Source organism: Nipponia nippon, unplaced genomic scaffold (genome assembly GCF_047370975.1).
Source record: "Nipponia nippon isolate SJK-2023a ecotype South Korea unplaced genomic scaffold, ASM4737097v1 scaffold_35, whole genome shotgun sequence".
Taxonomy (NCBI): Eukaryota; Metazoa; Chordata; class Aves; order Pelecaniformes; family Threskiornithidae; genus Nipponia; species Nipponia nippon.
Window position 1 is genome coordinate 2,957,576 of NW_028262353.1, and position 25,592 is coordinate 2,983,167.

Here is a 25,592-nt window from a genome sequence, read left to right on the forward strand (position 1 = left end):
CGCCCCGCGCCCTGGTTGGCCGGCGGGGAGGGGGGTGTGCTGTATGCAAATCTCCCCGGGGTGGGCGGGGCGCGGTCTGGAGCCGCGGGGGGCGGGGTTTGCCCTCCAAGGGGCGGGGTTTGGTGCGCAGGGGGCGGGGCTCCGCGGCTCCACGTGTGCCGGTATAAAGCTCCCGGCCGATGCCCGCGGCGCAGTCGAGGCCTGGCCCCGCCGCCTCCCCCGCTGCCCCCCGCTGCCCCCCGCTGCCCCCCGCCGCCCCCGCCATGCCCCACAGCCTGCGTCTGCCCCACAGCCTGCGCCTGCCCCACAGCCTGCGCCTGCCCGCCCGGGCCGCCCTGCTCTCCCGCTGCCTGCCCGACCTGGGGCTGCCCTCGGCTCCCCCGCCGCCCCCGCTGCCCCCCGCCGCCACCCGCGGGCCCCGGGGCCTGGCCGAGATGCCGGGGCCCAGCCCCGTCGCCTTCCTCTACGACCTCCTCTGCCGCGGGGGCCTGCGGCGGCTCCACGAGCTGCAGGTAACGGGGCCGCGGGGGGGACACAGGGGCTGAGGTGGCCCCGTGGGGCCGGGGACCCGGATGGCTCCCTCCTGGAGGGGGCTTGGGGACCCCGGTGTCACGGCCTCGGGGCTGGGAGGGGATGGGGGACCCCGGTCCGGCTGCCCTGAGGCTGGGAGGGGATGGGGGGACCCCGATCTCAGTCCCTGGGGCTCAGTGAGGACAAGGGGACCCCGGTGTCACCACCCTGGGGCTGGGAGGGAACAGGGGGGACCCAGATCCCACTGCTCTGGGGCTCAGTGGGGACAAGGGGACCCCCCCCTCACTGCCCTGAGGCTGGGAGGGGATGAGGGGACCCCAGCGTCACCACCTTGGGGCTGGGAGGGGACAAAGGGACCCTGTCCCCACTGCCCGGGGGTATGGAAGGGACAGGGGGACCCCGGTCCGGCTGCCCTGGGGCTGGGAGGGAACAGGGGGACCCCCCTCTCACTGCCCTGGGGCTGGGAGGGGACGGGGGGACCCCGATCTCAATCCCTGGGGCTCGGTGGGGACAAGGGGACCTCGGTCTCAGTCCCTGGGACATGGAGGGGACAGGGGGACCCCAGTCCCACCACCCTGGGGCTGGGAGGGGACGGGGGGGACCCGGATCCCACTGCTCTGGGGCTCAGTGGGGACAAGGGGACCCCCCCCTCACTGCCCTGGGGCTGGGAGGGGATGAGGGGACCCCAGTGTCACCACCCTGGGGCTGGGAGGGGACAAAGGGACGCCGTCCCCCCTGCCCGGGGACATGGAGGGGACCGGGGGACCCCGGTTCTACCACCCTGGGGCTGGGAGGGGATGGGGGGACCCCGATCTCCGTCCCTGGGGCTGGGAGGGGACAGGGGGACCCCGATCTCAATCCCTGGGGCTCAGAGGGGACGGGGGGACCCCGTTCCCCCCACCCCGGGGCTCGGCGGGCACAAGGGGACCCTGATCTCAGCCCCTGGGGCTCGGCAGGGCCAGGGTCCAGCCCCGGGCTCTCACGGAGCCGCAGCCGCTAATGGTTAACCCCTCACCGGGCGCACCGTGCCCCGCCGGGCTCCCGGGGCGGGTGGGCAGCAGCACCCGGGACAGGGCCCCAGGGCCACCCGCGGGTGGGCGCAGCGGGGCTGGGACCACCGGCACCCCCGGGCCCCCCACCCGCCGTGCCACGGCCAGTCCTCTCCAGCATCTCCCCGAGGCTGCGGGTCCCCGGTGCCACCCCGGTGCCACGTCCCTGTGTCCCCGCAGGTGGAGGGCCGTGCCCGCTACGGGCCGGTGTGGAAGGCGAGCTTCGGGCCCATCCTGACGGTGCACGTGGCGGAGGCCGGGCTGATCGAGCAAGTGCTGCGGCAGGAGGGAGACTTCCCCGTCCGCTCCCACCTTTCTTCTTGGAAGGATTACCGGGTCTGCCGCGGGCACGCCTGCGGGCTGCTCACCGCGTGAGTGGGGCTGAGGGCAGCTCCTGGGGGCTGGGGGCTCTGGATGGGGTCTGGGGGTTCTGCCCAGGGGTCTGGGGGCTGTGGATAGGGTCTGGGGGCTCTGCCCATGAGGGTCTGGGGGCTCTGCCCAGGGGTCTGGGGGCTGCTTGTGGGGGTCTGGGGGCTGTGGATGGGGTCTAGGAGCTGCTCGTGGGGGTCTGGGGGCTCTGCCCATGGGGGTCTGGGGGCAGCTCCTGGGGTCTGGGGTCTATGGATAGGGTCTGGGGGCTGCTTGTGGGGGTCTGGGGGCTGTGGATGGGGTCTGGGGTCTATGGATAGGGTCTGGGGGCTGCTTGTGGGGGACTGGGGGGATGCTTATGGGGGTCTGGGGGCTGCTCCTGGGGTCTGGGGGGCTGTGGATGGGGCTGGGGGCTCTGCCCAGGGGTCTGGGGGCTGTGGATGGGGCTGGGGGCTCTGCCATGGGGATCCGGGGGCTGCCTGTGGGGATCCGGGGGCTGCTCGTGGGGGCTGGGGGCTCTGCCCGGGGGGCTGGGGGCTGCGCTGGGGGGCTGGGGGCTGCATATGGGGATCAGGGGCTGCATCCGGGGGCTGGGGGCTGCACGGGGGGGGCTGGGGGCTGTGCAGGCGGGGCTGTAGGGACCGTCCATGGGGGTTCAGGGCCTGCGCAGCGGGGGTCTGGGGGCTGCGGGGGGTCTGGGGGTGCCCATGGGGGCTGCACACGGAGCCGTGGGGCTGCGCGTTAGGGCCGGGGGCTCCCGGGGGGGCTCTGGGGTGGCCTCCCCGCCCCGTGGGGCTGCCGGGGGCGGGGGGGGGTCTGCGCCCCGAGGGGCTCCCGGCCGCCCCCGTGCCCCCGCGCCCGTTCCGGGAAGGGCGTCCCGCGGGGCCGCCGGCGGCGTGGGAAGGGCCCGGCGAGCCCGGGGTGACTCAGCCGTGATTCAGGCCCCCCCGGCCCCCCCCCAGCCGCTCCCGGCCCCCCGGGCCCCCCCGGCCCCCCGAGCAGGAGGTGAGTAACGCCGGGGAGCGCCGGCGTGGGCAGCGGGCGCTGGGGCGGGGAAAGCGGCAGCCCCGGATCCCCGGACCCCCCCAGACCCCGTGCGCAGCCCCCCGACCCCCTGCTCTGCCCCCCGGCTCCGTGCGCAGCGCCCCCCGCCTCGGTTACAGCCCCCCAAACCTCTGCACGGACCCCTGACCCCATGCCTGGTCCCCCCAGACCCCATGGGCACCCCCAGACCCCATGCGCGGCCCCCCAACTCCACGCTGAGCCCCCCGACCTTGTTTACAGCCCCCAGACCCCATGCGTGGCCCCCCAAGCCCCTGCACAGCCCCCCAAGCCCATGTGCAGCCCCCTGACCCTGTGTGCACCCCCCAGCTCCACGTGCACCCCCAGATCCCCTGCTCAGCCCCCAGCTCCATGCAGAGCCCCCCAACCCTGCGTAGCCCCCCCAGCCCCCTTGCTCAGCCCCCAGCCCTGTGTGCACCCCCAGACCCCGTGCTCAGCCCCCCAACCCCGTGCTCGGCCCCCCGCCCCCCCCGGGTGCCCGCAGGCTCCCACCCGTGGGCACAGGGGACGTGCACGGGCCCGTTGGCGCAGGCGGGTGCCCACGCTCGCACCTGGGGCCTCTTCCTTCGGGGGGGCCCCGTCCCCCGTGTCCCCACATCCCCACACGTCCCCCGTGTCCCCATGTGCCCCATGTCCCCATGCGTCCCACGCACCCCCCGTGTCCCCCATGTCCCCATGCATCCCACACGTCCCACGTGTCCCCACGCATCCCCCGTGTCCCCACGTCCCCCATGTCCCCACGCATCCGCTGTGTCCTTGTGTCCCCACACATCCCCCGTGTCCCCACGTCCCCCATGTCCCCCATGTCCCCACGCGTCCCCCGTGTCCCCATGTCGCCCACATCCCCCATGTCCCCACACATCCCCTGTGTCCCCATGTCCTCATGCATCCCACGCATCCCCTGTGTCCCCACATCCCTTGTGTCCCCACGTTCCCCACGTCCCCCATGTCCCCACGCATCCCCCGTGTCCCCCCGCGTCCCCACGCGTCACCCGTGTCCCCGGTCCCGCAGGGAGGGCGAGGAGTGGCAGCGGCTGCGGCGGCTGCTGGGGCGGCTGCTGCTGCGGCCGCGGGCGGCCGAGGGCTACGCGGGGCCGGTGGCCGGGGTGGTGGGCGACCTGCTGCGGCGGCTGCAGCGCCAGCGCGACCGGCACCCCCAGCACCTCGTCCCCGACATCGCCACCGAGTTCTACAAGTTCGGCTTGGAAGGTGAGGGGGGGCGAGGGGGGCACCGGGCCCCCCCGGGGCTCCCCGTGTCCCTCGGGGGGCTCCCCGTGTCCCCCAGGTCCTGCCGCGTCCCCGTGTCCCCGTGGTTCCTGTGTCCTCCCGGGTCTCACGATGTCCCCGTGACTTTCATGTCCCCCAGGGTCCCCTCATGTCCCCCTGGGGCTCCCCGTGTCCCCCAGGTCCTGCCGTGTCCCCGTGTCCCCATGGGTCCTGTGTCCCCCAGGGTCTCTCTGTGACTTCTGTGTCCCCCCAGGTCTCCCCATGTCCCTCAGAGTCTCCCGTGTCCCCCAGGGACTCCCTGTGTCCCCCGTGTCCCCCCATGTCCCCAGGGCACCCTTTGTCCCCCAACGTCCCCAAAGACCCTTGTGTCCCCCCCGGGGCTCCCCATGCTCCCCATGATGCTCCTCGTGTTCCCCCAGGTCCTGCATGCCCCCCCCATGTCCCCAGGGGCTCCCCATGGTGCTCCTCATGTTCCCCCACGGTGCTCCGTGTCCCCAGGGTGCCCCTTATCCCCACCACATCCCAGCCATGTCCCCAAGGACCCCCATGTCCCCAAGGGCTCCCCACGGTGCTCCACACCCCCAGGCTGCCCCTTGTCCCCCCGATGTCCCCAAGGGCTCCCCATGGTGCTCTTCCTGTTCCCCCACGGTGCTCCGTGTCCCCAAGGCACCCGTTGTCCCCACCACATCCCAACCATGTCCCCAAGGACCCCGGTGTCCCCAAGGGCTCCTGATGTCCCCCATGGTCCTCCAGGTCACCCCTTGTCCCCACCACATCCCCCCCATGTCCCCACGGGCTCCCCGCGGTGCTCCTCGTGCTCCCCTGGGCCCTCCGTGTCCCCAGGGCTCCCCGTGTCCCCGTGCTCACCCCCTCCCCCCCGCCCCAGGCATCTCCTCCGTCCTCTTCGCCTCCCGCCTGGGCTGCCTGGAGCAGGAGGTGCCGCGGGAGACGGAGACCTTCATCCGCTCCATCAACACCATGTTCGTCATGACGCTGCTCACCATGGCCATGCCCAAGCCCCTCCACCGCCTCTTCCCCAAGCCCTGGCGGACCTTCTGCGAGGCCTGGGACTACATGTTCGCCTTCGGTGAGGGGACGCCGAGGGGGACGCGGGGACAGCTGACGCCCCTCGGCCACCGCGACCCTCACGGGGCTTTGTCCTCTCCAGCTAAAGGTCACATCGACCGGCGCGTGGCCGAGGCGGCCGAGCCGGGGGAAGCGGCGGCGAAGACGTGTCTCACCGACCACCTGGCCCGGGAGAAGGTCCCCATGAAGGTCATCTATGGCAACGTCACCGAGCTGCTGCTGGCCGGGGTGGACACGGTGAGGAGGGGCGGTGGGGTGACCTCCCCGTCGCCGCGGGGTCCCGCTGACGCCGCTCCCCCCCCCCCCCTTGCCGCAGATCTCCAGCACGCTGTCGTGGAGCCTGTACGAGCTGGCGCGGCACCCCGGGGTGCAGGCGGCGCTGCACCGGGAGCTGGCGGCGGCGCTGGGCGGCGGCTGCGGCCCCTCGGCCACCGCGCTGGGCAGGGTGCCCCTGCTGAGGGCCGTGGTGAAGGAGACCCTGAGGTGGGGACGGGGACGCGGGGACACGGGGGCAAGGGTGGGGGTGGGGGTGGGGGTGGGGACAGGGATGTGGCGGGGGGTGGGGACAAGGGTGGAGACGAGGATGAGGATGTAGAAGAGGATGGGGACAGGGATGTGGCTGAGGATGGGGAGGAAGATGGGGACAGGGATGAGGATGAGGGTGGGGATGAGGATGAGGGTGGGGATGAAGATGGGGACGGGGATGTGGCTGAGGATGGGGAGGAAGATGGGGATGGGGACGAGGATGGGGATGGGGACGAGGATGGGGATGGGAACGGTGGTGGGGATGAAGGCAGGGATGGGGATGAAGATGGGGTGGGACAGGGACAAGAATGAAGATGAGGATGAGGATGTAGAAGAGGATGGGGACAGGGAGGGGGATGAAGATGGGGACAAGGATGGGAACGGGATGTGGGTGAGGAAGGAGAGGGGGATGGGACAGGGATGGGGACAAGGATGGAAATGATGATGGGGATGGGGACAAGAACAGGGATGAAGATGAAGATGGAGATGGGGACAGGGATGGGGATGAAGATGGGACAGGGACGGGGATGGGGACAGGGATGGGGATGAGGAAGGGGATGGGGACAGGGATGGGGATGAAGACGGGGACAGGGATGGGGACGATGAGAGGGATGGGGACCAGGATGGAGACGAGGATGAGGAGGTAGAAGAGGATGGGGACAGGGATGGGGATGAGAACAGGGATGAAGATGGCAGTGGGATGGGGATGGGGACAAGGATGGGGACAGGGACGGGGACAAGGACGGGGATGGGGACGGCCTCGGTGACAGCAGCCCCCGGCCCCGCGCAGGCTCTACCCCGTCATCCCCGCCAACGCCCGCGTCGTCCCCGACCGCGACATCCGCGTGGGCGACTACCTCGTGCCCCGCAAGGTCGGCCCCGGCCCCTGTCCCCGTGTCCCCATGTCCCCCCCGTGTCCCCCCCGTGTCCCCCCCGTGCCCCCTCAGTGTGCCTGCATCCCCGCCATGTCCCTGCTGTGTCCCTGTGTGTCCCTGTGTCCCCGCGTCCCTGTGTCCCCGCCATGTCCCTGTGTCCCTGCTGTCCCCCCACTGTGTCCCCATGTCCTTGCCTTGTTCCTGTGTCCCCCCATGTCCCTGTGTCCCCACTGTGTCCCCACATCCCCGCCGTGTCCCTGTGTCCCCGCCGTGTTCCTGCCGTGTTCCCGTGTCCCTGCGTCCCCGCATCCCTGTGTCCCCGCCGTGTTCCCATGTCATCCCCGTGCCCCCCCGTGTCCTCGCATCCCCGTGTCCCCACCGTGTCCCTGCATCCCCGCCATGTCCCTGTGTCCCCCCGTGTCCCCGTGTCCCTGCCGCGTCCCTGCGTCCCCCCATGTCCCCGCATTGCCACCGTGTGTCCCCGTGTCCCCCCGTGTCCCCGTGTCCCTGCCGTGTCCCTGCTTCCCCCCATGTCCCCATGTCCCCGTGTCCCCCCGTGTGCCCCCGTGTCCCTGCCGTGCCCCTGCTTCCCCCCATGTCCCCATGTCCCCGTGTCCCCCCGTGTGTCCCCGTGTGTCCCCGTGTCCCTGCCGTGTCCCCGCATCCCCCCATGTCCCCGCATCGCCACCGTGTCCTCCCCATGTCCCCGCCATGTCCCCATGTCCCCCCGCGTCCCCGCTCACCCCGTGTCCCCCCAGACCCTCATCACCCTCTGCCACTACGCCGCCTCCCGCGACGGCCGCCTCTTCCCGGCTCCCGACGCCTTCCGCCCCGAGCGCTGGCTGCGCCGCGACGCCGCCCGCCACCCCTTCGCCTCCCTGCCCTTCGGCGTCGGCAAGCGCAGCTGCGTCGGCCGCCGCCTCGCCGAGCTGGAGATCCACCTGGCGCTGGCGCAGGTGAGAGCCGCCCCCGTCCCCAGACGTCCCCGAACGTCCCCGAACGTCCCCAAACGACGTCGCCCACGTCCCCGCGCCGGCTCTCGGCAGATCCTGCTGCGCTTCGAGGTGCGGCCGGAGCCCGGCGGCGGCCGCGTCCGCCCCATGACGCGCACCCTGCTCGTCCCCGAGGCCACCATCAACCTCCAGTTCCTCAGCCGCTGAGCGGGGACCCACGAGGGACGCGCGCGGGGACGTGACCTCGGCGGCGGCCGTGACCTTGGCAGCGGCCGTGACCTCGGCGGCGGCCATGACCTTGGCAACGGCCGTGACCTCAGTGGTGGCCGTGACCTCGGCGGTGGCCCCTGATGCTGGCAGCGGCCCCGATCCCGGCGGTGGCCCTGCACTCAGCGGTGGCCCTGACCGCGGCGGCGGCCTTGACCCCGGCGGCGACCTTGACCCCGGCGGCGACCTTGACCTTGACTATGTCAGGCCCGCGGGCGCTATTTATGGCTCCGCCGCGCTATTTAAAGGTTATTTATTGGCAATAAAGGGGTTTTTTGGGTGCCTGGGTGCTCCCCGCCCCCTCCCCCGCCAGCCCTGGGGTGACTCAGCGCCGGGGTGGGGGTGGGGGTGGGCGCCTGCCCCGACGTGCGGCCGCGCCCAGGGGTGACGCAGCCCCGCCGCAGCCCCGCCCGGGGGGGATGGGGATGGGGGGGGGGCAGGGTCCTGAGCGGGGCCCAGCGCCGCGGCCGCGCTGTGGCCGGGCCCCGGGGCTGCGTCACCCCCTCGTGGCCTCACTGTCCGTCCCCCCCCCGTGACATCACTGTCCCCCCCCGTGACATCACTGTCCCCACTCGTGACCCTGCTCTCACCCCGCTTTGACCTTGCTGTCACCCCCTGACCTCGCTGTCCCCCCGTGACCTCGCTGTCCCCCCCCATGACATCACTGTCCGCACCTGTGACCTCGTGGTCCCCCCCCCCCCCGGCGACCTCACTGTCGTGTCCCCCCCATGACATTGCCGTCTCCCTCGTGGCCTCACTTTCCCCCCGTGATGTCACCATCCCCCCCATGACCTCACTGTCCCCCCGTGATGTCACCGTTCCCCCATGACATCACTGTCCCCCCCATGACCTCACCGTCCCCCGGGTGGGGGTGGGGTGTCCGTGGGTCCCGGGGGGGGCAGTGGCCCCTCCCCCACACCGCGCAGGGGGTTCCCTGGGGGCGGTGCCTCCCACGGGGGAGGAGGGGCGCTCCCTGCCCCACGCGGGGCCCTGCTGACGTCAGGGCCGGGGACTCCGGACCCGGGACCCCCTGGGCTCCTCCCCCCCCCGGGGCAGCACCTCGCGCACGGGGGGAGGGGCGGGGCGGGGGGCGTGTCCGTGGGCCCCGCCCCTGCGCGCGCCCCGCCCCCCCGCGTGTCCCGCCGGCGCCGCCAGGGGGCGCCCACCCCCCTCCCGCCCCGGCCCTTCCGGCCGCCCCCTCTCGCTGGTTCCGGTCCTCCAGCCCCGCCCCCCGCCGCCGAGGCCCGCGCGCCGCCGCCCGGTGAGTCCCGGCGCCCCTCCCCCCGCCCCGCCACCCGCGCACGTGGCCCCCCCCCCGCCCCCCGCCAGCCCCAGCCACGCGGGTGCCCCCTCCCCCTCCGCACACCCCTCCCCCCCCCCCCGGGGGTCCCTGCGCGCGTGGCAGTGGGGGAGGGGGCGGCCCCAGGGGCTGCGGGGGGGAGGGGCCGGTTTGGGGGTCACGGGGGGCGCTGGCCTCTGCTGGGGGGGGGTCTCGCCGTGGGGCGCTGGGTGCTGGGGGGCGCTGGGTGCTGGGGGGCTGTGGGGTGCCGGGGGGCACTGGGTGCTGGGTGCCGGGGGGCTGTGGGGTGCTGGGGGTCTCGCCGTGGGGCGCTGGGTGCTGGGGGGTGTGGGGCGCTGAGGGGTGCTGGGGGTCTCGCCGTGGGGCACCGGGTGCCGGGGGTCTCGCTGGGGGGCGCTGGGTGCTGGGGGGCGCTGGGTGCCGGGGGGGCACTGGGTGCTGGGTGCTGGGGGGCTGTGGGGTGCCGGGGGTCTCGCCGTGGGGCGCTGGGTGCCGGGGGGCTGTGAGGTGCCGGGGGTCTCGCCGTGGGGCGCTGGGTGCCAGCGGGGCGCTGGGCGCTGGGTGCCGGTGGGTGCGGGGCGCTGGGCGCCGGGGGTCTGGCCGTGGGGCGCCGGGGGTGTCGGCGCTGACGGCCGGGCAGGGCCGCGGCAGGATGGCGCAGGAGGGGCGGGCGCAGTACGAGCCGGTGGCGGAGATCGGCGTGGGCGCCTACGGCACCGTCTACAAGGCGCGGGACCTGCAGAGCGGCAAGTTCGTGGCCCTGAAGAACGTGCGGGTGCAGACGACGGAGAACGGGCTCCCCCTCAGCACCGTCCGCGAGGTGGCCCTGCTCAAGCGCCTCGAGCACTTCGACCACCCCAACATCGTCCGGTGAGCCCCACGGCACTGCCCCACGGCGCCGCCCCACGGCGCTGCCCCACGGCGGGGCTCGGGGGAGGCCGCCGTCCCCTGCTCTGTCGTGCCTGGGGGGAAGGGGGCTTTGTGCCAGCTCCTGCCCCGTGGTCTCGTCCCGTGGCCGGGGGTGGGGGACGGAGGACAGGCGCCGTCTCCCGCCCCACAGCCGTGGGTCGCGTGGACAGGCGCCAACTCCCGCCCCACAGCCGTGGGTCGCGTGGACAGGCGCCGTCTCCCGCCCCACAGCCGTGGGTCGCGTGGACAGGCGCCGTCTCCCGCCCCACAGCCGTGGGTCGCGTGGACAGGCGCCGACTCCCGCCCCACAGCCGTGGGTCGCGTGGACAGGCGCCGTCTCCCGCCCCACAGCCGTGGGTCGCGTGGACAGGCGCCGACTCCCGCCCCACAGCCGTGGGTCGCGTGGACAGGCGCCGTCTCCCGCCCCACAGCCGTGGGTCGCGTGGACAGGCGCCGACTCCCGCCCCACAGCCGTGGGTCGCGTGGACAGGCACCATCTCCTCCCTCTTGGCTTCACCCCATGGTCCTGGTCTGTGGCTGTGGGGTGGGGGACAGGGGACGGCCAACATCTGCCCCACGGCCATGCTTGGGGGTCAGGGGGCTTTGTGTCACCCCCCTGCTCCGTGGTCTCGTCCTGTGGCCGTGGGGTGGGGGGCGGGAACCATCTCCTGCCTCTTGGCTTCACCCCGCGCTCCTGCCCCACAGCCACGGGGTGGGGGACAAGGGACAGGCGCCACCTCCTGCCCCACATCCTGTGGGGGAGATGGGGGGCCCGGGGCAGCCGTCGCCCTGCTGACCCCCGCCGCGTCCCCCCCGGCCCCAGGCTGATGGACGTCTGTGCCACCGCGCGGACGGAGCGGGAGACCAAGGTGACGTTGGTTTTCGAGCACGTGGACCAGGACCTGAAGACCTACCTGGACAAGGCGCCCGCGCCCGGGCTGCCCCTCGACACCATCAAGGTGGGCCAGGGACCGAGGCCGTGGCGGGGTGGCCGTGGCGGGGTGGCCGTGGCGGGGTGACCGCTGACGCCAGCACTGTCCCCCCCCCCCAGGACCTGATGCGTCAGTTCCTCCGTGGCCTTGACTTCCTCCACTCGAACTGCATCGTGCACCGGGACCTCAAGCCCGAGAACATCCTGGTGACCAGCAGTGGCCAGGTCAAGCTGGCCGACTTTGGCCTGGCCCGCATCTACAGCTGCCAGATGGCCCTGACCCCCGTGGTGCGTGGTCGGGGGTCCCAGGGGCCGTGGGGCTGGGTGGCAGGAGCTGTGGGTCCCAGGTGGGATCAGATGTAGGTGGCCGTGGGTCCTGGTCGCCATGGGTTGGGTTGGCCATGACCGCAAGGAGCCGTGGGTCCCAGGTGGGCTCAGATCTGGGTGGTTGTGGCTCTTGGTGGCCACGGGTTGGGTTGGCCATCACCCCAAGGAGCTGTGGGTCCCAGGTGGACTCAGATCTGGGTGGCCGTGGGTCCTGGTGGCCATGGGTTGGGTTGGCCATCACCCCAAGGAGCTGTGGGTCCCAGGTGGGCACAGGTCTGGGTGGCCGTGGGTCCTGGTGGCTGTAGGTTGGGTTGGCCATCACCCCGAGGAGCTGTGGGTCCAGGGTGGCTCTAGAGCCAGGTGGCCATGGAGTTGGGTGGCTACAGATCTGAGTGGTCATAGGGTTAAGTGGCTGTGGGGCTGGGTGGGTGTGTGACCTGGTGGCCATGGGTTGTGTTGGCCAGAAACCCAAGGAGCTGTGGGTCCTATGTGGCCCTAGAGCCAGGTGGCCGTGGCATTGGGTAGCTGGGAGCTTGGTGGAGCTGTGGGTCCGCGGTGGCCCGAGGTCTAGGTGGCCCTGCTGCTGTGTGACTGTGCATCCAGGGAGCCGTGGGGCTGGGTGGCCACAGGTTGGGGTGGCCATGAGTCCACGGGAGCTGTGGGTGTCCCAGGTAGGCACAGACCTAGGTGGTCATGGGTCCTGGTGGCCATGGGTTGGGTTGGCCGTGGAGCTGTGGGTCCGGGGTGGCTCTAGAGCCAGGTGGCCATGGAGGTGGGTGGCTACAGATCTGGGTGGCCATAGGGCCGTGGGGCTGGGTATCCTGGTAGCCACGGGTTGGCTTTGACCCCAAGGAGCTGTGGGTCCAGGGTGGCTCTAGAGCAAGTTGGCTGTGGAGTTGGGTGGCCATAGGGCCAGGTGGCCGTGGGGCTGGGTGTCCTGGTGGCCACGGGTTGGCCATGACCCCAAGGAGCCATGGGTCCCAGGTGGGCTCGGGTCTGGGTGGCCGTGGGTGCCGGGAGCTGTGGATCCCGGGTGCCCATGGCTCTGGGTGGCCATGGGGCCCACGTAGCTGTGAAGCTGGGGCGCCGTGGGGCCGGGTGACGCCAGGCTGAGGTGGCCGTGGGGCCGGGCGGCCGTGGGTCCGCAGGTGGTGACGCTGTGGTACCGGGCGCCCGAGGTGCTGCTGCAGTCGACCTACGCGACACCCGTGGACATGTGGAGCGTGGGCTGCATCTTCGCCGAGATGTTCCGGAGGAAGTGAGCGGGGGGACACGGGGGGGACGTGGGGACACACGGGGGGACATGGCGGGGACATGGGGGGAGGCATGGGGACACACGGGGGGACATGGTGGGGGACACGGGGGGACATGGTAGAGGACACAGGGGGACATGGTGGGGACGTGGGGGGACACGGGGGGGACATGGGGGGACACGGGGGGGACATGGGACGTGGTGGGGGACACGGGGGGACATGGCGGGGGACACGGGGGGACATGGCAGGGCATGGGGACACACGGGGGGACATGGTGGGGGACACGGGGGGACATGGTAGAGGACACAGGGGGACATGGTGGGGACATGGGGGGACACAGGGGGGACATGGGGGGACATGGTGGGGGACACGGGGACATGGCGGGGACACGGGGGGGACATGGGGGGACATGGTGGGGGACACGGGGACATGGGGGGACACGGGGGGGACATGGCGGGGACATGGGGGGACATGGTGGGGGACACGGGGACATGGCGGGGACACAGGGGGGACATGGGGGGACATGGTGGGGGACACGGGGGGACATGGCGGGGGACACGGGGGGACATGGTAGAGGACACGGGGACGTGGGGGGACACGGGGGGACACGGCGGGGACATGAGGAGGATGGGGGGACACGGGGGGGGACACGGGGGGAACATGACAGGGACACGGGGAACACATGGGGACACGGTGGGGGACACGGAGGGGGACGATGACATTCGTGTGGGTCCCCGGGGTGCTGCTGGGTGGGTGGTGATCAGGTTGCCCCACACCTGGGGGTGGCAGTGTGCCCCCCCCCACCACCGGTGATGTCCCCGTGTCCCCCCCGTGTCCCCCCCAGGCCACTCTTCTGCGGTAACTCGGAGGCTGACCAGCTGGGCAAGATTTTTGAGTAAGTTGGGGGGGTTGGGGGGTCGTTTGGGGGGGGCTGGGGGTGCCACTGGGGCGGGGGGGGGGCTGGGCGCGGGCCCCCCCTGACCCTGCCCCCCGCAGCGTGATCGGGCTCCCCGTGGAGGACGAGTGGCCGCTGGACGTGGCCCTGCCGCGCTGCGCCTTCACCGCCCGCCCCCCCCAGCCCCTGCAGGGCCTCGTCCCCGAGATGGAGCCGCTGGGGACCCAGCTGCTGCTGGTGAGAGCGGGGGGACACGGGGGGGACAGACAGGGACGTGGGGACACGGGGGACACGGGGGACACAGGGACGGGGGGGCACGGGGGGACGGGGACAGGAGGGACACGGGGGACACGGGGGACACGGGGGGACAGGGACATGGGGATACGAGGGACACAGGGGGGACATGGGGGGACAGGGACATGGGGGGACAGGGACATGGGGACACGGGGGGGACACAGGGGGGACATGGGGGGACAGGGACATGGGGGGACAGGGACATGGGGACACGGGGGGGACACAGGGGGGACATGGGGGGACAGACACGGGGGACAGGGACATGGGGGGACACTGGGACAGGGAGACAGGGACACGGGGATGGGACACAGAGGGGACATAGGGACAGGGGGACACGGGGGACATGGGGGCGACAGAGGGACACGGGGGGGACAGGGGGACACAGAGGGACACGGGGGGACAGGGACACCGGGGGGACACGACCCCCCCCGGGTGGGGGCCGCAGGTGGCACCGCCAGCTCTGCCGACCCCGTCGGGTGGCACGGCGGGGGGGGGGGGGGGGGGGGGGTGACGGTGGCGGTGGCCCCCCCGGGGCCCCCGGCGGGGGCCCCTGAGGGTGTCCCCGTGTCCCCCCAGGAGATGCTGACCTTCAGCCCCTACAAGCGCATCTCCGCCTACGACGCCCTGCGGCACCGCTACCTCCAGGGCCGGGGGGCGGGCGAGGGGTAGCGGCCCCCCCTTTTGGGGGAGGGGAAGGGGGGGGTCACCCCTCCACACCCCCCCCTCCCCCCGCGGTGACGGACACGGGGACGGAGCCGTTCCCAGCCCCGGGGGCGGGTGAGGGGCTCGCTCCTCTGGGACCCCCTCGCACGAGGAGACGTGGACGCCCCCCTCGTGCAAGCGGGGTGACCCCCCCCCGGTCCTCGTGCGAGAAGGACGCACCCCCCCCATCCTTGTGCAAGCTCGCGGGATGTGAGCCCAGAATCCTCGTGCAAGGAGGTGACCCCCCCACATCCTCGTGCAAGAAGGAGGTGACCCCCCCACACATCCTCGTGCGAGGAGGTGGCGATGCCCCCGTCCTCGTGCGAGCTGGAAGGACACGACCCCCCCGTCCTCGTGCGAGAAGGACGCGGCTCCCCGTCCTTGTGCAAGCTGGAGGGACGTGACACCCCCCCATCCTCGTGCAAGGACGCACCCCCCCGTCCTTGTGCAAGCTGGAGGGATGTGAGCCCAGAATCCTCGTGCGAAGAGGCGACCCCCCCGCGTCCTCGTGCGAGAAGGAGGTGACCCCTGCATCCTCGTGCGAGGAGGTGGTGATGCCCCTGTCCTCGTGCGAGCTGGAAGGACACGACCCCCCATCCTCGTGCGAGAAGGAGGTGACCCCCCCGTCCTTGTGCAAGGTGGTGGTGATGCCCCTGTCCTCGTGCGAGAAGGACGTGATGCCCCGTCCTTGTGCAAGCTGGAGGGATGTGACACCCACCGTCCTCGTGCAAGGAGGACGCAGCCCCTCCCCCCCCGCCCCGTGCGAGCTGGAAGGACACAACCCCCCCATCCTCGTGCGAGAAGGACGCAGCCTCCCATCCTTGTGCAAGCTGGAAGGACGTGACCCTCGCCGTCCTCGTGCGAGAAGGCGGTGACCCCCTCGTCCTCGTGCAGTTTGGAAGGACATGACCCCCCCCGTCCTCGTGCAAGGAGGTGACCCCCTGATCCTCGTGCAAGGACGCAGCCCCCCCCATCCTCGTGCACGCTGGAAGGACATGGACCCCCCCATCCTCGTGCGAGAAGGTGGTGACCCCCTCGTCCTCGTGCAAGCCGGAGGGATGCGACCCCCCCATCCTCATGTGAGAAGGACGTGATTCCCCCCCCCCAAATCCTCGTGCAAGAAGGACGTGGCCCCTCCCCAAATCCTCGTGCGAGCCGCGTGCAAGAGCCAGCGACGCTGCTCTGCACTGGTGCTCTGCTCGCACGACGGGGAGCCCTCGTGCAAGGGGGGAGGGGATGGGGGGCGCCCCATTTCTCTGCTAATAAAGGGGCACGGGCAGCCCCTCCCCCCCCACCGCCCGCCTCCGCGTCCCTGCGTCATGGGGGAGAGGGGGACACGGGGGGGGGGGGCTGCCCCCCAGAGAGGGGGACACAGGGGGTTCTGCCCCACGGGGGGGGCTCTGCCCCATTGGGTGGGGGGGTGACACGGGGGGGCTCTGCCCCACAGAGAGCCGGAGCCGCGGTGGCTGTAGGGCGTTTATTTGACCGGGGTCACGGTGCCACACGGTGCCACCCCTGCGGTGGCAGCGGGGGGGACGGGGACACAGGGGACGCCCCTCCCCCCCCGGCAGCACGGGGGGGGGGGGGGGGGGCACCGGGTGCCCCCCCCAAGGCCAGGGTGGGAGGGGGGGATGGGCACGCCGTGGGGGGCTGGGGGCTGCTCGGCCCCTGCCCGCTGTATAAATAACCAGTATGCACCAGTTTGGCAGGGGGGATCAGACTGGGATGGGGATGGGGGGGGGGGGTGGGTGGCTCGTGGGACGGCGGGCCCCCCCCGGCCCCGAGGTGGCCTTGGCCCTCCCCCGGGGTGGCCACTAGCCACCACCTGCCCTGGGGGAGGGGGGTGGCCACCACGGCGGGGGGGGGGGGCTACCACTTGCCCAAGGCTTCACACGGCCGCGGGGGGCGGCCGATCGGCAGCTGGGGGCTGGGGGGGGGGGGGGGGGCCCGTCCGTGGTAAGGGGGTGCCCCCCCCCCCCCCCCGGGCCCCGCCCCCCCCCGGCCATAGGGAGGCGCTGGGGTTGGCCCGGGGGTCTTTCTGGTTGCGGTAGCGCATGGCCAGCCACACTCCCAGGATCTGCAAGAGACGGGGTGACGGGGGGGGGGGAGGGGCTGGGAACCCCCAGAAGTGGGGGCACCCCCCCCAAAAAGCGGGGGACCCCCCCCCCCCTTTTTACCTCGGTGAAGCTGAAGAAGAGCCCGACGCCCCCCAAAACCTTCAGGACTTCGTCCGAGTGCCGCAGCATCTTCTCGCCGCAGGACGGGCAGCCGGGGCGGGGGTCGGCGCCCGGGGGGGGTCTGCAGCTCTTTTGGGGGGGACAGAGAAGGGGGGGGGTGTGAGCGGTTTGGGGGGGCAGAGGGGGGGGAGGTGGGGGACCCCCCCAGCCCCCGGACTCACGGCGGGGCAGAGGCGGCCCTCGGCGCTGCGGTTGCGCAGCCCGCAGCAGTCCAGCCGCCGCTCCAGCTCCCGCCGCGTCTCGTTGCTCAGCAGGGACCAGGCCGAGCCCAGGAGCTGCTCCTGCGGGGGGAAGGGGGGGGAGGGGGGGCAGCGACCCCCCCCCAAAGTCACCCACTGTCGTCCCCCCCCCTCCGCCATGGGGCCACCCCCACCCCCCCCAGCGACGGGGCATCGCCAAGGGGTTGGGGGGGGCACCCCCAGCTGGGGGCTGCGGAGCCCCCCCAAGGGGCGGGGGGTGGCACGGCCCCCCCGGGGTGGTGTGGGCAGGGTGCGGGCAGGGGTGCGGGCAGGGTGCGGGCAGGACTCACCTGCCTGCTCCGGTCGATGGCCAGGCAGGAGCAGGAGAGGCCGAACTGGAAGAGGAAGACGAGGCCGAGGATGATCATGTACTGGGGGGGCCGGAGTCAAGGGGGGGCCTGCACACGCCATGGGGGGGGTCCCCAAAGTGCCCCCCTCCCCCCCAGTGCCACCCCCCAGCCCTGGGGGTCCCCCCCGCGTCCCTCTGCGGGGGCTGGAGCCTCTCCTGGCCCTGGTGGTGGCACTGCCAGGACCCCCCCGCCAAAAAAGAGGGGTACCCGGACCCCCAGTGCCCCCCCGAAAGAGGGGTACACCCAAATCCCCAGTGCCACCCCAAAGGGGGGTACCCAGCCCCCCCCAAAAGAGGAGCACCCACCCCCCCAACAGAGGGGGATGCAGCCCCCCCAGTGCCCCCCTAAAAACAGGGGTACCCAGGGCCCCCCAGAAGAGGGGCCCCCACCTCCCTGCAGTGCCCCCCCCAAAAGAGGGGCACCCAGTTCCCCCCAGTATTTCGGGGCGGGGGGGCTGCCAGTGTCCCCCCTGGCGCCGCCATGGGGGGGGCACCACGGGGGGGGTGGGGACACCAAGGGGGGGGGGTGTTGGGATGGGGACACTGAGGGGTGGTTGGGTTGGGGACACGAGGGGGGTGTTGGTGGGGTTGGGGACACCGATGGGGGTGTTGGGGACACTGAGGGGGTGTTGGTGGGGTTGGGGACACCGATGGCGTTGGGGACACTGAGGGGGTTGGTGAGGTTGGGGACACCGAGCGGCATTGGGCTGGGGACACTGAGGGGCATTGGGTTGGGTTGGGGACACAAGGGGGTGTTGGAGACACGAGGGGGGTGTTGGTGGGGTTGGGGACACTGAGGGGGTTGGGATGGGGACACTGATGGGGGGGCTGGGGACACCAAGGGGCGTTGGGTTGGGGACATGAGAGGGGGTGTTGGGATGGGGACACTGAAGGGTGTTGGGTTGGGGACACTGAAGGGGTGCTGGGGACACTGAGGGGGTGCTGGGGTTGGGGACACCGGGGGGGTTGGGGACATGAGGGGGTGCTGGGGACACGGGGGGGTGTTGGGGTTGGGGACACCGAGGGCGTTGGGGACACTGAGGAGCATTGGGTTGGGGACACCAGGGGGTGTTGGGGACACCGGGGGGTGTTGGGGTTGGGGACACCGAGGGGGTTGGGGTTGGGTTGAGGACACGAGGGGGTGTTGGGGACACCGGGGGGTGTTGGGGACACAAGGGGGGGTGTTGGGGTTGGGGACACCAAGGGGGTTGGGTTGAGGACACGAGGGGGTGTTGGGGACACAGGGGGGGTGTTGGGGACACAAGGAGGGGGTGTTGGGGTTGGGGACAGGAGGGGGGGGGGTGTTGGGGTTGGGGACAGGAGGGGGGTTGGGGACACTGGGGGGTGTTGGGGTTGGGTTAGGGACACGAAGGGGTGTTGGGGACACCGGGGGGGGGTTGGGGACGCCGGGGGGGGGGTTGGGGTTGGGGACACGAGGGGCCCCCGCGCCCCGGAAGGATACGAAGAAGAGCAGGACCTGGTGGTGGTGCGCGGCCCCCACCAGCCCCACCAGCGCGATGAGGAGGAGGAAGATGCTGAGGGCGATGACGCCGCCGAGGAGGTGGGCGCTGGAGACGACGCCGACGCCCCTGCTCCAGGCCGCCACCCCCAGCAGCAGCAGCCCCACCAGCTGGGGGAGGGGTGGTCAGCGGGGGACCCCCGGGGGGGGGGGGGGACCCCGCTGTCGCCCTGCCTCAGTTTCCCCAGTTGGGGACGGGGCCCGCGGGAGGATCGGGCCCCTGGCGCAGGGTGGGGTGGGTGCTGGGGGTCCCCAGTGTCCCCGTCCCCCCCCCCCAGGGCTGGTGGCTGTCACCCCCCCACGCTGTCACCCCCCGGGTGCTCGAGGTTGGGACGAGGTCCCCAGGGGCGGGGCGGGGGGGGAGGGGTGGCACAGGCCGAGGTCCCCAAGGCCACCAAGGGGGGGGGGGACAGCCCCAGGGCCAGGTCCCCAAGGCCGAGGGAGGGGAGGGGGGCACAGCCCCACGGCCAGTTGGGGCGGGGGGGGGGTGACAGCGTCTGATGTCCCCAGGGCCACCAAGGGGGGGAGGACACAGCCCCAGGGGGACAGGTCGAGGTCCCCAGGGCCGGGGGGGGGGCACACACAGCCGGGCCCCCCCAGGGCCCCCCAGGCCGGGTGGGGTCCGTGCGGGGACGAGGCTGGGGCTGGCACGGGGACAGGGGGTGGGGGGGTGCTGACCTTTGACCCCCCGCCCCCCACCAGGGGACCCCGACCCCCCCGGGGGTCCCCGCCCCCCCCCCCAGCCTCGCCCTTGGGAGGGGCCCCCATAGCGCCTCCCCTCCCCCCAGGGCAGGGGGGACCCCAAAACCCCGGGGGGTCCTATCCCCCCCGCCCCAACTGTGGGGGGGTCCCCTTGCAGGCCCCCCCTCCCCCCTCAGCCTCACCCTTGGGGGACACGCACACCCAATGGTGCCCCCCCAGGGCGGGGGGCCCAGCACCCCCCGAGCAGGGGGGACCCCAAAGACCCCTGGGGGGGTCCCAGCCCCAAATTTGCAGGGGGGGCCCCCTTGCAGCCCCCCCAGCCTCACCCTTTGGGGGGGGGGGGAGCCCCCACAGCGCCTCCCCTCCCCCCAGACTGAGGGGTCGCAGCACCCCCGAGCAGGGGGGACCCCAAATCCCTTGGGGGGGGTCCCAGCCCCCCCAGCCCCCAATCTGGGGGGGGCCCCTTGCAGCCTCACCCTTTGGGGGGTTCGCAGCCCCCCCAGCCTCACCCTTTGGGGGAGGGGGAGCCCCCATAGCGCCTCCCCTCCCCCCAGGGCGGGGTCCAGCACCCCCGGAGCAGGGGGGACCCGAAACCCGCCGCGGGGGGGTCCCGGCCCGCTCCCCCCCCGCCCCGCTCACCACGTAGACCACGTTGAGGGCGCAGAGGGCGTTGCGGGAGCAGGCGAAGCCGCCGCAGACCATGGCGGGGGTCCCGGGGGGCAGCGCGGCCCCGGCCGCTCCGGCCCCTTTAAATCCCGGCCCCGCGCCCAGCGCCGCACCGCGCCTGCGCGCCCCGCCCCCCCGCCGCGCGCCCCGCCCCGCCCCCGCCGCGCGCCTGCGCCCGGGGAGGGGGAGGGGCCGGTGGAGGGGGGGAGGGGCGCACCCAGAGACACCACCCGCCCCCCCCGGGCCCTACGACCCCCCCAGCGCCCCTATAGCCCCCCCCAGCTCCCCTGTAGGCCCTCCTGGGGCCCCTATAGACCCGTACCTCCCCTATAGCCCCCCCCCAGGGGCCCTATAGACCTGTATCTCAGCTATAGACCCCCCAGGGCCCCTATAGCCCCCCCAGGGCCCCTATAGACCTGTATCTCCCCTATAGCCCTCCCCAGGGCCCCTATAGACCCGTACCTCCCCTATAGCCCCCCCAGGGCCCCTATAGACCCGTACCTCCCCTATAGCCTCCCCCAGGGCCCCTATAGACCCATATCTCAGCTATAGACACCCATCTCAGCTATAGACCCCCCAGGGCCCCTATAGCCTCCCCAGGGCCCCTATAGACCTGTACCTCCCCTATAGCCCTCCCCAGGGCCCCTATAGACCCGTACCTCCCCTATAGCCCCCCCAGGGCCCCTATAGACCCGTACCTCCCCTATAGCCTCCCCCAGGGCCCCTATAGACCCATATCTCAGCTATAGACACCCATCTCAGCTATAGACCCCCCAGGGCCCCTATAGCCTCCCCAGGGCCCCTATAGACCTGTACCTCCCCTATAGCCTCCCCAGGGCCCCTATAGACCTGTACCTCCCCTATAGCCCTCCCCAGGGCCCCTATAGACCTGTATCTCCCCTATAGCCTCCCCAGGGCCCCTATAGACCTGTACCTCCCCTATAGCCCTCCCCAGAGCCCCTATAGACCCGTACCTCCCCTATAGCCCCCCCCCAGGGCCCCTATGGACCTGTATCTCAGCTATAGACCCCCCGGGCCACTATAGCCCCCCCAGGGCCCCTATAGACCTGTATCTCCCCCCGTAGCCCCCTCCCCATCTCCCTTACAGCCCCCCAGCTCCCCTATAGGCCTTCACAGGGCCCTTATAGCCCCCCCAGCTCCCCTGTAAGCCCTCCTGGGGCCCCTATAGCCTCCCCAGAGCCCCTATAGACCCCTACCTCCCCTATAGCCTCCCCCAGGGCCCCTATAGACCCATATCTCAGCTATAGACCCCCCAGGGCCCCTATAGCCCCCCCAGGGCCCCTGTAGACCTGTATCTCCCCCCGTAGCCCCCTCCCCATCTCCCTTATAGCCCCCCAGCTCCCCTATAGGCCTTCACAGGGCCCTTATAGCCCCCCCAGCTCCCCTGTAAGCCCTCCTGGGGCCCCTATAGCCTCCCCAGGGCCCCTATAGACCCGTACCTCCCCTATAGCCTCCCCAGGGCCCCTATAGACCTGTATCTCCCCTATAGCCCCCCCCCAGGGCCCCTATAGACCTGTATCTCCCCTATAGCCCCCCCCCAGGGCCCCTATAGACCCGTACCTCCCCTATAGCCTCCCCAGGGCCCCTATAGACCTGTACCTCCCCTATAGCCCCCCCCAGGGCCCCTATAGACCCGTACCTCCCCTATAGCCTCCCCAGGGCCCCTATAGACCTGTACCTCCCCTATAGCCTCCCCAGGGCCCCTATAGACCTGTACCTCCCCTATAGTCTCCCCAGGGCCCCTATAGACCTGTACCTCCCCTATAGCCCCCCCCAGGGCCCCTGTAGACCCGTACCTCCCCTATAGCCTCCCCAGGGCCCCTATAGACCTGTACCTCCCCTATAGCCTCCCCCAGGGCCCCTATAGACCCATATCTCAGCTATAGACACCCATCTCAGCTATAGACCCCCCAGGGCCCCTATAGCCTCCCCAGAGCCCCTATAGACCCGTACCTCCCCTATAGCCCCCCCCCCCAGGGCCCCTATAGACCTGTATCTCAGCTATAGACCCCCCGGGCCCCTATAGCCCCCCCAGGGCCCCTGTAGATCTGTATCTCCCCCCGTAGCCCCCTCCCCATCTCCCTTACAGCCCCCCAGCTCCCCTATAGCCCTTCACAGGGCCCTTATAGCCCCCCAGCTCCCCTGTAAGCCCTCCTGGGGCCCCTATAGCCTCCCCAGAGCACCTATAGACCCCTACCTCCCCTATAGCCTCCCCCCAGGGCCCCTATAGACCCATATCTCAGCTATAGACCCCCCAGGGCCCCTATAGCCCCCCAGGGCCCCTGTAGACCTGTATCTCCCCCCCGTAGCCCCCTCCCCATCTCCCTTATAGCCCCCCAGCTCCCCTATAGGCCTTCACAGGGCCCTTATAGCCCCCCCAGCTCCCCTGTAAGCCCTCCTGGGGCCCCTATAGCCTCCCCAGGGCCCCTATAGACCCCTACCTCCCCTATAGCCCCCCCAGGGCCCCTATAGACCTGTATCTCCCCTATAGCCCCCCCCCAGGGCCCCTATAGACCCGTACCTCCCCTATAGCCCCCCCAGGGCCCCTATAGACCCGTACCTCCCCTATAGCCTCCCCAGGGCCCCTATAGACCTGTACCTCCCCTATAGCCCCCCCCAGGGCCCCTATAGACCCGTACCTCCCCTATAGCCTCCCCAGGGCCCCTATAGACCTGTTCCTCCCCTATAGCCCCCCCAGGGCCCCTATAGACCTGTACCTCCCCTATAGTCTCCCCAGGGCCCCTATAGACCTGTACCTCCCCTATAGCCCCCCCCAGGGCCCCTGTAGACCCGTACCTCCCCTATAGCCTCCCCAGGGCCCCTGTAGACCCGTACCTCCCCTATAGCCTCCCCAGGGCCCCTGTAGACCTGTACCTCCCCTATAGCCCTCCCCAGGGCCCCTATAGACCCGTACCTCCCCTATAGCCTCCCCAGGGCCCCTATAGACCTGTACCTCCCCTATAGCCCCCCCAGGGCCCCTATAGACCCGTACCTCCCCTATAGCCTCCCCCAGGGCCCCTATAGACCCATATCTCAGCTATAGACACCCATCTCAGCTATAGACCCCCCAGGGCCCCTATAGCCTCCCCAGAGCCCCTATAGACCCGTACCTCCCCTATAGCCCCCCCCCAGGGCCCCTATGGACCTGTATCTCAGCTATAGACCCCCCGGGCCCCTATAGCCCCCCAGGGCCCCTATAGACCTGTATCTCCCCCCGTAGCCCCCTCCCCATCTCCCTTACAGCCCCCCAGCTCCCCTATAGGCCTTCACAGGGCCCTTATAGCCCCCCCCCCCAGCTCCCCTGTAAGCCCTCCTGGGGCCCCTATAGCCTCCCCAGAGCCCCTATAGACCCCTACCTCCCCTATAGCCTCCCCCAGGGCCCCTATAGACCCATATCTCAGCTATAGACCCCCCAGGGCCCCTGTAGACCTGTATCTCCCCCCGTAGCCCCCTCCCCATCTCCCTTATAGCCCCCCCAGCTCCCCTATAGGCCTTCACAGGGCCCTTATAGCCCCCCCCAGCTCCCCTGTAAGCCCTCCTGGGGCCCCTATAGCCTCCCCAGGGCCCCTATAGACCCCTACCTCCCCTATAGCCCCCCCAGGGCCCCTATAGACCTGTATCTCCCCTATAGCCCCCCCCCAGGGCCCCTATAGACCTGTATCTCCCCTATAGCCCCCCCAGGGCCCCTATAGACCCGTACCTCCCCTATAGCCTCCCCAGGGCCCCTATAGACCTGTACCTCCCCTATAGCCCCCCCAGGGCCCCTATAGACCCGTACCTCCCCTATAGCCTCCCCAGGGCCCCTATAGACCTGTACCTCCCCTATAGCCCCCCAGGGCCCCTATAGACCTGTACCTCCCCTATAGTCTCCCCAGGGCCCCTATAGACCTGTACCTCCCCTATAGCCCCCCCCAGGGCCCCTGTAGACCCGTACCTCCCCTATAGCCTCCCCAGGGCCCCTATAGACCTGTACCTCCCCTATAGCCTCCCCCAGGGCCCCTATAGACCCATATCTCAGCTATAGACACCCATCTCAGCTATAGACCCCCCAGGGCCCCTATAGCCTCCCCAGAGCCCCTATAGACCCGTACCTCCCCTATAGCCCCCCCCCAGGGCCCCTATAGACCTGTATCTCAGCTATAGACCCCCCGGGCCCCTATAGCCCCCCAGGGCCCCTGTAGATCTGTATCTCCCCCCGTAGCCCCCTCCCCATCTCCCTTACAGCCCCCCCAGCTCCCCTATAGCCCTTCACAGGGCCCTTATAGCCCCCCCAGCTCCCCTGTAAGCCCTCCTGGGGCCCCTATAGCCTCCCCAGAGCCCCTATAGACCCGTACCTCCCCTATAGCCCCTCCCAGGGCCCCTATAGACCCGTACCTCCCCTATAGCCCCCCCAGAGGGCCCCTATAGACCCATATCTCATCTATAGACCCCCCAGGGCCCCTATAGCCCCCCCCAGGGCCCCTGTAGACCTGTATCTCCCCCCATAGCCCCCTCCCCATCTCCCTTATAGCCCCCCAGCTCCCCTATAGGCCTTCACAGGGCCCTTATAGCCCCCCCCAGCTCCCCAGTAAGCCCTCCTGGGGCCCCTATAGCCTCCCCAGAGCCCCTATAGACCCGTACCTCCCCTATAGCCCCCCCATCTCCCCTATAGTCCCCCAGGAGCTCCCCAGCCCCCCTAGGCGCTCCCCTCGTCCTCCCAGGTCCCCCATGACTTCCCATAGGCCCCAGGTCCCCTCTAGGACCCCCCTAGGACCCCTATAGCTGCCCCAGGTGCCCCCCCAGTGTCCTCCAGCTCCCCTACACCCCCCCAGGACCCCCATAGCCTCCCCAGTTCCCTATAGACCCCCAGGTCCCCTATGATCCTCCCAGGACCCCCTGTCCCACCCAGGTCCCCATGGCTCCCCTAGGACCCCTATAGTGCCCTATACCCCCCAAGCCTCCTATAGCCCCCCAAGGCTCCCCTGACCTCCATGCCCCCCCAGGCCCCCCCCATACCCCTAGGCACCCCTATGCCCCCCTATAGCTCCCAGGTGACTCTGGGCCCCCCCAAAGCTCCAGTCTGCACCATGGTACCCCATAGCCCCCCTGGTACCCCATATCCCCCCAGGTACCCTATAGCCCCCCCAGGGTACCCCTATAGCCCCTCTAGGTACCTCCATAGCCCCCCCCGGGTACCCCAATAGCCCTCCCCAGTACCCCCATAGCCCCCCCGGTACCTCATAGCCCCTCCAGTACCCCTATAGCCCCCCTGGTACCCCATAGCCCCCCCACGTACCCCATAGCTCCCCAGGCTTCCCCACCCCC

The 25,592-nt window shown here is 71.3% G+C and overlaps 3 protein-coding genes across 6 annotated transcripts; 2 read left to right on the plus strand and 1 right to left on the minus strand.

The window, feature by feature from the left end:
• The first annotated feature begins 179 nt into the window (after nucleotides 1-179).
• CYP27B1 (cytochrome P450 family 27 subfamily B member 1) lies at nucleotides 180-7,907 on the plus strand. The gene is made up of 9 exons (XM_087771858.1): nucleotides 180-512; nucleotides 1,761-1,951; nucleotides 4,024-4,220; nucleotides 5,125-5,325; nucleotides 5,407-5,561; nucleotides 5,641-5,807; nucleotides 6,640-6,721; nucleotides 7,483-7,680; nucleotides 7,771-7,907. The coding sequence occupies exons 1-9, from the start codon at nucleotides 180-182 to the stop codon at nucleotides 7,882-7,884; spliced, it is 1,638 nt and encodes a 545-aa protein (XP_087627984.1). The 3' UTR covers nucleotides 7,885-7,907.
• Nucleotides 7,908-8,021: 114 nt separating this feature from the next.
• Nucleotides 8,022-14,567, plus strand: CDK4 (cyclin dependent kinase 4). 3 transcript variants are annotated; one of them, XM_087771481.1, is made up of 8 exons: nucleotides 8,022-8,192; nucleotides 9,885-10,114; nucleotides 10,977-11,112; nucleotides 11,205-11,372; nucleotides 12,560-12,669; nucleotides 13,509-13,559; nucleotides 13,661-13,796; nucleotides 14,430-14,567. In XM_087771481.1, exons 1-8 carry the CDS (start codon nucleotides 8,028-8,030, stop codon nucleotides 14,520-14,522), a joined length of 1,089 nt encoding a protein of 362 aa, XP_087627607.1. In that variant the 5' UTR covers nucleotides 8,022-8,027; the 3' UTR covers nucleotides 14,523-14,567. The 3 variants fall into 3 exon arrangements, with proteins under 3 accessions (XP_087627607.1, XP_087627608.1, XP_087627606.1); XM_087771482.1 differs by lacking the exon at nucleotides 8,022-8,192 and adding an exon at nucleotides 9,070-9,205; XM_087771480.1 differs by lacking the exon at nucleotides 8,022-8,192 and adding an exon at nucleotides 9,114-9,205 and having other exon boundaries at nucleotides 9,896-10,114.
• Nucleotides 14,568-16,428: 1,861 nt separating this feature from the next.
• TSPAN31 (tetraspanin 31) lies at nucleotides 16,429-20,418 on the minus strand. 2 transcript variants are annotated; one of them, XM_087771435.1, is made up of 6 exons: nucleotides 20,241-20,418; nucleotides 18,858-19,010; nucleotides 17,322-17,366; nucleotides 16,954-17,073; nucleotides 16,733-16,861; nucleotides 16,429-16,632 (listed from the first exon to the last, which is right to left on the minus strand). In XM_087771435.1, the coding sequence occupies exons 1-6, from the start codon at nucleotides 20,301-20,303 to the stop codon at nucleotides 16,444-16,446; spliced, it is 699 nt and encodes a 232-aa protein (XP_087627561.1). In that variant the 5' UTR covers nucleotides 20,304-20,418; the 3' UTR covers nucleotides 16,429-16,443. The 2 variants fall into 2 exon arrangements, with proteins under 2 accessions (XP_087627561.1, XP_087627560.1); XM_087771434.1 differs by having other exon boundaries at nucleotides 17,322-17,402; nucleotides 18,843-19,010; nucleotides 20,241-20,415.
• Between the last annotated feature and the right edge of the window lie 5,174 nt (nucleotides 20,419-25,592).